We start from the raw sequence: 14,198 nt of genomic DNA, 5'->3' as shown, positions 1-14,198 counted from the left end.
CAGGCGCCCCCCCATTTTGATTTATAAATATTATCAGCCTACTATACCATCCAAATAAGACAATTATTTCTTAAAGAAAAAATCAAAGCAAAGAAATTATTGGGAAGGGGAAAACGTGATCAAAAGTAACACATCACCACCACCTCAAACCTTTAATCTCTTTCCATAAAAACAGGTAAAATAACCACAAATGACCTACACTGTGCAGTTCAATACTATCCAAATCTAAGATACAGCAATGAGCATAAAAAAAACTTGACACTTGATACCATTTTTATCAACGACAGCAACTACTACTTCAAAGCTACTTTTGAAATAAAAGGTAATTTGACACTAAAAATTTACAAATACATTTAAGACTCTAAATTACTGAATTATGGTTTTCTTTTTTTTTTTTTTTTTTTTAACGTTTATTTATTTTTGAGACAGAGAGAGACAGAGCATGAACGGGGGAGGGTCAGAGAGAGGGAGACACAGATTCTGAAACAGGCTCCAGGCTCTGAGCTGTCAGCACTGGGCCCGACGCGGGGCTTGAACTCACAAACCGCGAGATCATGACCTGAGCTGAAGTCGGCCGCTTAACCGACTGAGCCACCCAGGCGCCCCTGAATTATAGTTTTCAATTTGTCAGTGTGAGCATTTTAACTTCATAATAGTAATGTTTTAGAAAAAGAACTTTTGTTTCTAGTTTACTTATTTGAGAAAGAGAGAGAGAGAACGTGCGTGAGCAGGGTAGGGACAGAGAGAGAGGGAGAGAGAGAATCCCAAGCAGGCCCTGCACTGTCAGCACAGAGCTCCATGCAGGGCTTGATCTCACACACCACGAGATCATGACCTGATCCGAAATGAGTCAGTCGCGCTCAACTGACTGAACTACCAAACAGAACTCTTAATCCTTAGTTGAATACATAATGCACAAAGCCTAAACTCTAGATCAGATTCAGTTCACTGGTCCTGAAATTAAGCACCGTGAACTCACTGTGCGACCCTGACAGGTAAATTAACCTTCTCCAGGAATTATATGACCCATTCCTTCCTATAAATACTGGAAAAGACCTACTAAAGATTAGGTGAAGAAGCTGAGGAAGCATATTCTTCCAGTTACTATTTATATATTGCATTAGGACTATATTCTCTAAATTGCTAAAAAATACCTCACTTGTAAAGATTACTTACTATATTCTCTGTATCATGTATCAAGTAAACTTAAAATTCACTCAAAACATATTATGGACAAGGATAACCCACAGCAAGTATTCACTTCTAGAGCCAATTTTCTTTCCTTTTTTTTTTTTTTTTTTTTTTTAAAGAGAGTGAGTGCACACGCACTAGGTGAGGAGAAAGGCAGAGAGAATCTTAAGCAGGCTCCATGCACAGTGTGCAGACGGACATAGGGCTCATGACCTGAGCTGAAATCAAGAGTCAGACACTTAAACTGAGCCACCCAGGTGCCCCAAGAGTCAGTCTTACATAAAATAATCCTCCCATTATTAAGTGACTTGTCATGAAATATTAGAATACCTTTCTTAACAGCTGCTGTACGTACTACACACAAAAAAGTCCCTTACCACCACAGATTTGTATTAGTGTGAGGAATTCTAATTTCCTAGTCTTTTAATGATTATTACCTTGGGCTAGCAACTCTTCACCAAGCTGTATTTCTTCAAGGAAGAATTTCTGAACAGCTTCTGCATCTTTAAGGTCAGGTAACTGTTTGGAAACAGAACATTTAATACATGATACCAAAATTATGCTGGGAATATAACCAATACACAGAAAATCATTGCACTAAAAACAAAAGAACAAAAAACTGAAGAGCTCATTATAAAAAATGATAAATTTACTCTTCAATACTCACAAGCATTACAGTTTAGTATCTACATTTAAATGAATGCAAAAAAAACCTTACTGATTAAACTGAAATTAGAACAGTTCTTAGAAAGCTGTGCATCAAACTTAAAAAAATGAAGACTACAATTATCTATACCATAAAATATGCAATTTACTATTTACACAATTTTGATCCCCATTATTATACGTTTTTATATAACTATAACCAACTATTCCTCTGATCCATTATTTTGAATAGATTTTACATCCATCTAAAAGACTGCATGTAAATGGTAGGAGACTATTCCATGGAGAAATACAGGATTGCATAATCACAATCTGTTTGTTGAACATCTGAGCTACTCCTAATTTCTCTGCTAACACAAACTGTTAATAAGTAGCTTTACTTAAGTTTTTGGTTTTGTAGTTTGTTACATATTATCAGACTACGGTAATACATAACGCCACTAGCTATAAGACTTACCTCTTTATTATTTTTTTTAAGTTTGTTTATTTTGAGGGACAGAGGAGCAGAGAGAGAATTTCGAGTAGGCTCCGCACTGTCAGCACAGAGCCCCATGCGGGACTCAAACCAACAAACCCTGACCTGAGCCAAAACCAAAGGTTAACTGCTTAACTGAATGAGCCACCCAGGTGCCCCAGGACTTGTCTTTTCAAAAAATGTAAACCTATTATTAAAAAGTCCTGTTTTGGGGTGCCTGGGTGGCTTGGTCGGTTAAGCATATAACTTCGGCTCAGGTAATGATCTCACAGTCTGTGAGTTCGAGCCCCGCGTCAGGCTCTGTGCTGACCACTCAGAGCCTGGAGCCTGTTTCAGATTCTGTGGCTCCCTCTCTCTCTGCCCCTCCCCTGTTCATGCTCTGTCTCAAAAATAAATAAACGTTAAAAAAAAAATTAAAATAAATAAAATAAAAAATAAAAATAAAAATAAAAAGTCCTGTTTTGGGGTACCTGGGTGGCTCAGTTAAGCATCTGACTCTTAACTTTGGCTCAGGTCATTATTTCACGATTCATGAGTTCAAGCCCCGCATCAGGCCTCAAACTGACAGCACAGAGCCTGCTTAGGATTCTCTCCCTCTCTGACCCTCCCCTGCTCATGCTCTTTCTCAAAATAAATAAACCTAAAAAAAAAAAAAAAAAAAAAAAGGCCTGTTTTATTTAAAAACCTAGACTTCTATTACTGGGAGTTTTTGATTCCTGACTTCTATACATTCTCATTACCAACAAACACACAAAAAATTTAAATTTCTGAAAGTAGAGGCATCTTTCATCAACCAGCCCAACACAGGCAAGAATGTGATTACACCTGAATCTGAAAATACACAGGGTGCATGTGTCTAACCTACTTTCTCATGTCGAGACAAAAAAGGTTACTGAAATATTATGAACATACTACGTATTTCAGAAAGGGAGTCTGGACATAATGGAACAAAGGGGCCACCTCTCAGTTTCACTTCCCTATCATCACGTCCAGTCTTTTAGCTATGTTGGGATTACTCAATTGTATCACAACAACAAAATATAACAGTTATGGATTTCATTTTTCCTTGCTCCAACTTGGTATTTTTTTCTTTTCTTTTTCTTTTTTTCCAACTTGCTTTAAAAAGAACCACTACTGATCCAGTAGTCCAAGTCCTGGGAATCCAAGCAATGGAACTAATTCTAATAAAAAAGAAAAGGTATATGAGGTATATGTGCAATGACTAACATTTACTTACTTGACTTACACATGTCACAGAACATTTTTTTATCAAGCAGAGAAACCTATGTAGTCATTAAAAATAATCATGAACACAGGATCTATGAAAAGAAAAAAGTAGAAAGATTTATATCTATATGTACATATTACATCAAGGTAAAAATGTGCCACACGGTGGGATTCTGGATCAGAGGCTATGAATAATCCTATATAACTTCTGAAAACAAATAACATGTGGTTCTTTTAAAGGAAGCTGAACAAAGGAAAATTAATAATTAATGTTGTATTGTATTATTCTGAAGCAGCTGAGTGAGAAAGTTTGAACCTTTTGGTAGAACTGTTTTCTGGAGAGTATCATCTTATTGCCCCTTAAATATTGCTCATGTAATAAACTGTCTGCGGTTAGGGACAACAGGGAGGAAATAATGATGGACCGGATAATCTGCAGTTGAACTGACTTAACTATTCCGAGAAACAACAAATTGTATTTTATCAACGTTTATTTATTTTTGGGACAGAGAGAGACAGAGCATGAACGGGGGAGGGGCAGAGAGAGAGGGAGACACAGAATCGGAAACAGGCTCCAGGCTCTGAGCCATCAGCCCAGAGCCCGACGCGGGGCTCGAACTCACGGACCGCGAGATCGTGACCTGGCTGAAGTCGGACGCTTAACCGACTGTGCCACCCAGGCGCCCCACAACAAATTGTATTTTAAAATAAAAAAATCAACGCCTGTTATCAACTAGCTTTCTCAAAATACACATTTCAAGTGAGGTATGAAGTATATTATACAACCTAAACAAAAAAACAGATTAAGTATTACCTTGGAAAGTCCAGCTCTCTCCTTGGCAAGCTTTTGTTTCTTTCGTCCTGCAAGACATGGAATATTTTCACTTTATCATCATTAAAATGGGAATCAAAAGAAGTCAAACTGCTGTGACAGTCATATATGCTATTTGCAAAACATCCCTGAGTAGGGCTCTCCTATATTCTCCTGTCTCCTTGTGATTTGTCAAGGTCTTATAAATAGTTCTGGTCAATGAGCTACGGACAATGTGACATTTCTGAGCAAGAGCTTTTTCCTTCCCTCTGGGGCACCAAGATCAGCAATTTTCAAGACAGACAGTTGTAAGAGCTGATTAATTAAATACCACAAGCAGAGCAAGCGCCCCCCTCCCCCCCCCCCCGCCTATACAGGACATGAAACACAAGCAAGAATTAAGCCACTGCTGTTAGAACGTATTATAACTGAAATATAACAGATTTAATCTTCACTGCATGCTGAAAGCTATCTGACATTCCTAAATGGGAAAAAAGAGGGGGTAAGAAGACAGTGTTCAGAAATGCACTGCAAAATTCTTAACTACTGCTGGCTGGTTAAGGAAAAAAACCACTGCTGGGGAGCCTGGGTGGCTCAGTCGGTGAAGCGTCTGACTTTAGCTCAGGTCATGATCTCACAGTTCATGAGTTCAAGCCCCCTGTGGGGCTCTGTGCCTACAGCTCAGAGCCCGGGACCTGCTTCAGATTCTGTGTCTCCCCCCGCCCTCCCCTCCCATGCTCACACTCTGTCTCTTTCTCAAAATTAAACACTGGAAAAAAAATAAAAGAAAAAAACTTCTGCCTACACTCTGGAAGTTGTTTTGTTTTGTTTTGTCTTGTTTTTGATATGAAAAGGCAATACTACCTATCTCAGAAGCAAGTGATGTTTAAAATCTTAATCATCAGTTAGTCAACCCTTAAGCCAAATCAATAAAGGACACCAACGGTATTTTAAATTGCTATTTAATTATATACTCCACATGAAGGAGTGTTAGCACAGAGGAAGCACTAGCTTTGCTTCTACCCCAGCTCTTCTCGCTACTAGTGTGACCCAGGACAAGTTACAGGAACCCGTACCCCACTTTCTCCGGATGTAAAACTGGTCCAGAACAGTACATGCTTCACAGCGTTCTTGTGAAGATTAAATGAGTTAATGCACGTAAAATATTTCTTAACTGTGTCCGGTTTATCACGTGCCACACGAGGAGTTGGTAATGAACGACCTCAGTATGCATGTGGTACCGAGATAGTTCGACACCAGCTCCTCAGCTTAGGAGTTGTGCCATGCTGCATTACTAATCATTAAAACTACCGGTAACATGGAGACTGTGGCAGAGCTAAGAAAGGTAAGACTCAAATGCTTATTATGTGGGTGATCTTTGGCAAATAAATCTCTTAACTCTGCAAAGATAAGGCATGTTTAATCTTACTACTACGAGGAACAAAAGCCATAAAAGACAAGCAAATGTCCTCTGAAAACCTTAGTGTTCTATAAATCCAAGTCTAATCAGTGCATGACTGAAGAGGTAGTGACCTGTTTGCCTAACTGCAGGGAGATGGGTTAATTTACTGTGGTCCAGGAAATTTCTTATCTCCCCTTACAAACTGGGTTTAACCACACCAGTAGCTCTTGCCAACTCTAGCCCCCAGTGTACCTAAAGTGCTACAACTCTAAGACTTAAATACAATTCTAGCAGTGTCAACAAAACAATATAGGTTAAATAAGCTGATCTTGTATGTAAACTTGAAGACAGTCCATCGCTTCCTGGCCTTTTGGCTAAGATCAAGTGAAGACAGCCCTTTTTCTTTTTTTTAAATGTTTATTCATTTTGAGGGAGAGAGAGTACACACATGCGCACACACAAACGGGGGAGGGGGAAGAGGGAGGAAGGGAGAATCCCAAGCAGGCTCCACCTTGTCAGGCAGGGCTCAGATCTCAAGGAAGTGTGAGATCACGACCTAAGCCAAAATCAAGAGTGGGACCCTTAACCAACCGAGCCACCCCTGCTGAGCCACCCAGCCGTCCCCCGTGTGTCTGTCTTTAGGCAGAAAATAATGAATACCATACTATATCAAGTAATTACTAAACATCACCAGTGCTGGAAGGAGATTGCCACGACCAGAAGAGGAGTGGAAGACTGCACAGAAGAGCCAGACATGAAGACAAAGGAACACTCAGATGTGAAGGGTAAGCACTCAGTAAGTTTTAGATGCCACACGCCAGACACTATTCTAAGTATCAACTGGCTTACCTACTCCTCAGGAACACTAAGACAGGTATGATTAGCATTTCCACTTGAGAAAATTTACCAAGGTCACAACTAATAACTGGCGGAGGGGCAATTCAAAAGCAAGCAGCTGAAGTTCAGAACGTGTGTACTCAAACACTACTCTGTATTGCCTCTATATGCTGGCGAGAAGTCGTTAAGAGTGGCGACAATACTGACTCCATCTTTGGCCTTCCGTCTTGTTCAAGCTCACTGGATGACCTCTCCTGGGACTGTGTGTTCCTGGACCCTTGGAGATTAATGCACGTGCCTCAGAAAGGCCCAAGGTGAGGACTGGGGAAGGCTTTTTCTTGGCCCCCCCACGAATCTGAGAGAGAGAACATAGTCTTTCTCCTTCCTGACGCACACGTAGTGCCACAATATATAATTAAAGGTTAGCTGTCATTTAGGTCAATGCAAACGCTTTGAGATGCATGCGAACCCTTCGATCTTGCAACAATGCTCTTCTGCTAGTCTCTTCACTCTATAAAATCTGCGGACGAAGGTCTGGACTTTGCGGGGGAAAATCTGCAGCCGGATCACCATCTGACTCCCCCCACCCCCGTTAAGTTATGCTGAATGAAACTGTAAACCCATGGGGTCACCTGCTTGATTTTCCAGTTTCAAAGTGCCTTCTCAGTTTGCAGAACAACTCTACTGTCCCTCCTCTACCTTCTCTACCTCTACCTCAGAAATGAACAAGGCAAGTTTGTGGAATAAACAGGTACATCCAGTTTGCTAAGCCAGAATTTATGAAAAATGACAAAAATAACGAAACCCAGTAGAGAGGAACTTGTTTTCCATTACTATCCAATCTTATAGTTGCTTTTTTTTAATAGGATGGAGAGGAGTGATTGTCGTTGCATGTCTGACTGATACAATTACCAATTTTAAGACGGATTAGTTCCTTTAAATTTCTACCGGTAAGATTCTAGCTTTAGTTTCTTGAGACCATTTAATTGTCACCTTATCAGTACATAATACTATCTCTATGATAAAGGGAAAGATGGTAAGGGCCTGAAAAATCATGGGAGTTACACATTCAGCAAGCAAATTCAGCCCTTGACTCAGTATTTACTAGAAATTAGTCCCAAGTGCTACTGTGTAAACCTAACAAGTTAAAAGAGACTTTATCTACTTTTAAAAATACACATAAAACAGGAACTTACAGATTGCAGAATTACTCTGAATGTAAGTTTTACTTCCTAAAGAAAATGTCAAATAATAATTACATTCATAAACAATCTCTAGCATCTATCAGTTACCATGTGCCAGGGACTGTACTAAACTCCGTATGTATTATAACATTTGACAGAAGAGGGACACTAAAGCTTTAAGTCGGTTGCCCAAGGTTACTCAGCTAATAATTCAACTGACCACTGAGATCAGTGTAGACCATTGCTAATGCTAGAAAAAAAATTGTGGATTGAAGATGATGGAAAAGGGATTATGAAAATAATCTCTCAATTTGTCTAAAAGGACGGCTTTTGTGATTTCTTCAGCCAAAAATTAGTTTTCTCAAGGTTTCTAATAGGATTGCAGTGTTTCCAAAGTAAGAAAGGATTAATCTACTACTCTTTATAGAGCTCTGTAGCCATACCACCACCACCATGCCTCCAACTATTACTGAAATGGAAACTACAAGAAAATAATCTGAATTTCTAGTGAATGTTTACGGCCAGCCTTTGCAGAGGGGCTTTCTCTGGGTCAGGAATGATGGTGGGCACTTCAAACATCTCAATCTTCACAAGAACAACCAGGGGCAGGTGGCATCACCTGATTTTACCAACTAAGAAAATTAAGATTCGGAAAGCCCAAATTATGCAGCTGATGTGTAACTAACCTGGGCCTGGAAAACTGAGTTTCTGAATCCAAAATGGCACCCTCCCCATCTATCTAACTGTAAATAAAATAAATTCTCTGTATCCCTTCCCTCCTAAAACAGAAGACAGCTGGAATTAGGTGTCATATTGTAGATGGTACAAGATCATCTTCTAGCCCCAAGAGGGCAGGTCACTAGCCACGTGGGGCACTGAACACCTGAGACAACCTGCTACAGCTTAATCAAACAGTAAGTGTGAAATAGACTAATCATTTCTTCCTACATTCTGGGCTTTAATTTTTAGAAAGCGTTTTGACTGAACAACCCAGAAAAGTTACAAAAATATTTCTTATTGCTACAAATTTACTCTTGGAGGCCTTCGGAATTCAAAGATCACAAAGGTTTTGGTGGCACGACCTCCCTCGTTGTAAATGTCTCGTAAAAGATGTCGCAGGTATGAAATAAGACTGAGCCACAGGAGAAGCGCAGCCCTTTGGACTCCCCTGCAATTTCTATAGCATTCACTCATATCTTGGAAGCATTTTCAGGAAAGCTACCAAGAGGGTTTAAGAATGCAGCAGCGATACGGGTGCATTTGCGGAGCCAAGTTTCAAGCACAATTTCGCAAAATACAAATCACACGACTCTCCAGTTACGAATAGAGGTTTAAACAGGTGAACTGCAAAAGGAACCCCCCCCCCCCCCCCCGCCAATCATAACACAAACCAGAGTGCATTCATACGGCAAATGTTTGGGGAAGATAAAATGGGAAAAATCGTCCCTCCAAAATGGAGGCAATCATGCGGAGCCCCAGAGGCAGAAGCGGCACCGGGAGCGCGCAGCCGGCGCCGCCGCCTTTTTCCGCCTGGGAGGCCCGCGGCCGCCCTGCACCCCCGACGCCCCCCGCACCCCCGACACCCCCCACACCCCCGCGCGCGGTAGCGAGGAGCAAGCAGGCGGAGGCGGGGAGAGGCTGCAGGCCCCGTGCCGAGGGGACCCACTCACGTTCTCGAAGCCTGTTCTTGAAGTTGGGGTCACTTCGTCTCTTGCGGTCGAAGTAAATGCAATACCCGATAAAAAGAGCCCCGCAGACACCGGCGGCGATGGCGCTGTTCCGGCCCACCATCTTCTCTCGACCGAGGAGCAGGAGCGAGCGCCGCGGCGTCGGGCCCCGCGTAGAAGCAGTTGGCCGAGAACCCTCACAGCGGACCGCGCCGCTGCGACCTGTCGCTCGCCGCGAGGGACGCGGAAAGGCCGAGAGCACGCACTTCCGGCCCCAGCCTGCGAGGCCCTCGGGCGTGTCCGCGGCAGTGCCTGAAGAGCAGCGCCGGAGCCGCTTCTGCGCCTGCGCAGGGGGCCTAAACGCAGTCGCCTAGGCGCCTCCGGGCGGGATGTGCGGTGGTGTCAGCGTTATTGCGAGTGACCTCGCACTTCCGGTAGAGCCGCTGAGCGTGACGTCGCGAAGGCGGCGCGTGGCCGTCAGTCACATACTCAAAAGATTGTAGCTGACTTCTTTGCTTGTGCCAAAGATGGAAGGGAGTGGTGACAAATGCTTCGTGTTACTGTTGTGTAATATAGACAACCTGTGACTCGTTTGAATTGAACTGAACTTGCTTTTCAAGTTGTCACAATATGCTGTACAGCGAGCAACATAATCTAGTGATTCAGGGTTGAATGAATATTACAGTATAACCTTGGAAGAAAATTTCGCTGGTTCCTAGAAAAACAATGAATAAAAAAGATGAAAGATGGGAATGCAAGCTGGTGCAGCCACTCTGGAAGGCATTATGGAGGTTCCTCAAAAAACTAAAAATAGAACTACCCTATGACCCCAGCAATTGCACTGCTAGGGATTTATCCAAGGGATACAGGTGTGCTGTTTCGAAGGGACACAGGCACCCTGATGTTTATAGCAGCACTATCAGCAATAGCCAAAGTATGGAAAGAGCCCAAAGGTCCATTGATGGATGAATGGATAAAGAAGATGTGGTATAGACCATGGAGTCGAAAAAGAATGAAATCTTGCCATTTGCAACTACATGGATGGAACTGGAGGGTATTATGCTAAGTGAAATTAGAGAAAGACAAATCATATGACTTCACTCATATGAGGAGTTTAAGAGACAAAACAGATGAACATAAGGGAAGGGAAACAAAAATAATATAAAAACAGGGAGGGGGAGAAAACTGAGGGTTATGGGAGGGGCTGTGGGAGGGGTTGTGGGAGGGGGGATGGGCTAAATGGGTAAGGGGCACTAAGGAAACTACTCCTGAAATCATTGTTGCACTGTATGCTAATTTGGATGTAAATTTAAAAAAATAAATAAAACAAGTTTAAAAAATGAAATAACATGGGATGCTAAATAGCCACACGCTCAGGATTAGAAATAAAGTGTAATACATGGGATGTTCATAAAATTTTAGGGATGAATGAAAATTTAAACTTTGAGCATAGTGAAATGGTCCAGTATTATTTGCCTAATGTTTATATACTATGTAAACATACTGGAAGAAACTTACAAAACTAAATAGTGTATATTCAGAACATTATTTTGTGTGATAAAAATTTTCAAAGAAAAAGGAATTGATCTAAAAAAAGGTGAAAGAAAATTGAAAACATGAGTTGTCTTATAATCACTGGAAACATTATATATAGTAGTTTAAAGACACAAAACCTTGGTTAGGAAGACATTAAATAACTATAAATTGAGAGGGGTAGAAGAGAGAAGGGACCTTCAGGGTTGTGTCATAAGAATGTGGCTGCCTCTGTCCCCAGTCATAGAAAGAGGGCCTCTTGAACCCTGGGAGTGACAGCGATGTCTCTTACTCAAGGTGAGCCCTGGCAGTTTATGCTAAGGAGTCCACTCTGATGGGGGCTAGCCAGGCCAGGAAGACCAACCATGTGGTTAGAGGGTTGAGGCTTTGATCCAGGTAATACCACCCCTACCTCTGGGAAGGTCAGGGGGTTGGAGCAGAGGCGAGCTGAAGATTGAAATGGTCTACATAATGAAACCCAAATAAATACTCAGGACCCAGAAGCAGGTGAGCCTCCCATGTTGACAATACACTGTGTAATTCTACACCAATGTGCCATGTGCTAGGAGGGTGAGGTGTTCTGACTCCATAGGGAGGGGACAACAGAAGCTTCATCTGTGGGACTCTCCCAGACCTCTCCCTGTGCGTCTTTCCCTTTGGCCGGTTTGTTTGTATTTTTTCTTTCTTTCTTTCTCTTTTTCTTTCTTTTTTTCTTCTTTTTTTTCTTTCTTTTCCTTTATTTTTCTCTCATTCTTTTCTTTCTTCTTTCTTTCTTTCTTTCTTTCTTTCTTTCTTTCTTTCTTTCTTTCTTTCTTCTTTCTTTCTTTCTGCTATAATAAAACTGTAATCATAATGGGGTGCCTTACTGGCTCAGTCAGGGGTGCATAGGACTCTTGATCTTCCGCTTGTGAGTTCCAGCCCCATGTTGGGTGTAGAGATTAAATAAATAAAATTTTTAAAAATTAAGTATACCATGTTCCTGAGTTCAGTCCTTATAGCCAATTATTGAATGTGAGGTGGTAGTGGGAACCCCCAAACTAGCAGCAAGCTGGTCATAAGAGAGTGATCTGGAGACACAACCCCCGCCCCCCAACTTTTGTCTGCTGTCTGAAGGCAGTCTTGTGGGAGACTGTGCTCAACCTACGAAGTTTGGCCTAACTCTGGGTCGTTGGTGTCAGAAGTTATTGTAAGGGTACTTATGCAAGGTTAGGGCTAGAGCCCCTAACCTAACTTAGGAATTCAGGAAAGCCCTTTTGCTTAAGTGATGATGAATTTGATACCCCAATGCAAGACCGGAAATAGGACCAAAGTTATGTATGCATTACCTGGACTTGGGTAGAGAGGGAAGGGTATGGAGATGCATTATGTACCAAAGATAGTAATTGAGATTTACACACAAGAGAATAACACAAAAAGCTTTTCCTTATGTGCTGCACACATACGTTCTGATTTTTCCTGTTCCAAAATTTGCCAGTGACCCTCAGCTGTTAAGAGGTATATCCTGAGCCTCAGATGTGTTGGAACAGAAAAGACTCGTCCAAGGCCACACAGATGACATGAGGCCTAGAACTTTCCTCTCTTGAAAACTTGAACAGACTACACGGCCATTAGATTATGACTCCGGAATGAACAAAGAGTTATTCCTGTGTTGTGCATAGTAAACATGGTGTAAATGTTCAGGTCACTACTATGAGGTTCAATATACCAGGCAACATGTTTATACAAAGTACAGTTAGAGCAACATCCGTGCTTTATTCCTTAACCATTCTACATTCTAAAACACCTGTTGTAAAATGCAAGCATAGAATCCTAAAATAGAAACAGCCTGGAATCCCCTATGCACTTGTTTGTGAGATCATTAGCGGGTTGTGGAATACCCTTAGTGGATCATAACTGGTGTTTTTAATTTTTTTTAATGTTTATTTATTTTTGAGAGACAGAGAGAGAGAGCATGAGTAGGACAGGGGCAGAGAGAGAGGAAGACACAGAATACGAAGCAGGCTCCAGGCTCTGAGCTGTCAGCACAGAGCCCGACAGGGGGCTGGAACTCAGGAAACTGGGAGATTGTGACCTGGGCCAAAGTCGGATGATGCTTAACTGACTGAGCCACCCAGGCATCCCACAACTGGTGTTTTTAAAAAATAGAATTTAAATATCAGAAAATGACATGTATAGTAATGACCAGTAATGTCATGTAAAACTTTCATGTCAGTTAAATATATCCATCTGTGTACTGGTCACAGAGTAAAGTTAAAGCCCCTTATTTCATCCATCAAGATATTTAGATAAAGAGGCTGAGAGGCTTGTCCAAGGTCATACAGAGAGGTGGGTCAAGAACCAGATGCCCTTACACTGCAGTCCATGGCTCTTTACACAAAAACCTAAAGACCAAAAGGAGCACCCCGTGTTAAAGACTAAAATTATGTATTTATGTATACACTGAATTTTACATAATAAACACCAATATACACTATAAGATATACACCATAAAAATATATGTTACATATAGTCTACATCTACAGTGATAGTTCTATCTGGTCTATAGGTGATGCATCTTTTTTTCTTTTTAATTTTTTTTAATGTTTGCTTATTTTTGAGAGAGAGAGAGAGAGAGAGAGAGAGAGACAGAGAGACAGAGTGCAAGCAGGGGAGGAGCAGAGAGAGAGAGGGAGACACAGAATCCGAAGTAGGCTCCAGGCCGCCAGCACAGAGCCCAACGCAGGGCTCGAACCCACACACTGTGAGATTATGACCTGAGCTGAAGTCAGATGCTCAACCGACTGAGCCACCCAGGTGCCCCAGTATAGGAGATGCATCTTTATACAACTTTAACTGGTAAAATATGCAAAAATGCTCAAGATGATCAAGTATGAAGTATTTACTGAACCATACTTACAAAAAACCAGATTCTAAGCACCATAGGGGATACTAAGCATAAAATACCCAGTCTCTGGATACAGTAAAATAGAGCTCTGATTTCTACAAATTACATTTTAAAGATCATTAGGTTTCCCTGGTGCTATGACCACAAGAAGGGATTTTCAAAATAATCAGTAATAACTCACTGTCCCTCAATCCCCTTCTCCACCTAAGTGCCATGACACCTGCATCACTGATTCCGCCTGCCTCAGATCGGCATCCCTGGATTTCTCCCACCCCCCTCCCTCCTGGATGTAGACGCAGCTGGGTAAGTAAGATCTGTGAG

The 14,198-nt window shown here is 41.6% G+C and overlaps 1 protein-coding gene and 1 non-coding gene across 4 annotated transcripts in view; both read right to left on the bottom strand.

Moving 5' to 3' along the window:
• The window catches only part of TOMM20 (translocase of outer mitochondrial membrane 20), a 36,190-nt gene extending 26,454 nt beyond the window's left edge, over positions 1 to 9,736 (bottom strand). Inside the window, exons 1-3 of one of the 3 annotated variants that reach the window (XM_086679651.1) lie at positions 9,464 to 9,736; positions 4,374 to 4,420; positions 1,629 to 1,710 (exon numbers count right to left, since the gene is read on the bottom strand). In XM_086679651.1, coding sequence (XP_086535777.1) covers positions 1,629 to 1,710; positions 4,374 to 4,420; positions 9,464 to 9,584 — 250 coding nt within the window. In that variant the 5' untranslated portion in view covers positions 9,585 to 9,736. The remainder of the gene's footprint in view (positions 1 to 1,628; positions 1,711 to 4,373; positions 4,421 to 9,463) is intronic. The other 2 variants (XM_086679652.1, XM_025915065.2) reach the window with 2 other exon arrangements.
• LOC112851599 (small nucleolar RNA SNORA14) lies at positions 8,902 to 9,036 on the bottom strand. The gene has a single exon (XR_003222787.1). It is a non-coding gene; the product is annotated as a small nucleolar RNA SNORA14 (small nucleolar RNA).
• Positions 9,737 to 14,198: the final 4,462 nt, after the last annotated feature.

The sequence above is a fragment of the Puma concolor genome, chromosome D2, assembly GCF_028749965.1.
Source record: "Puma concolor isolate L17-30 chromosome D2, mPumCon1.1.hap2, whole genome shotgun sequence".
Lineage (NCBI taxonomy): Eukaryota > Metazoa > Chordata > Mammalia > Carnivora > Felidae > Puma > Puma concolor.
This window is presented reverse-complemented; position numbering and strand designations above follow the sequence as displayed.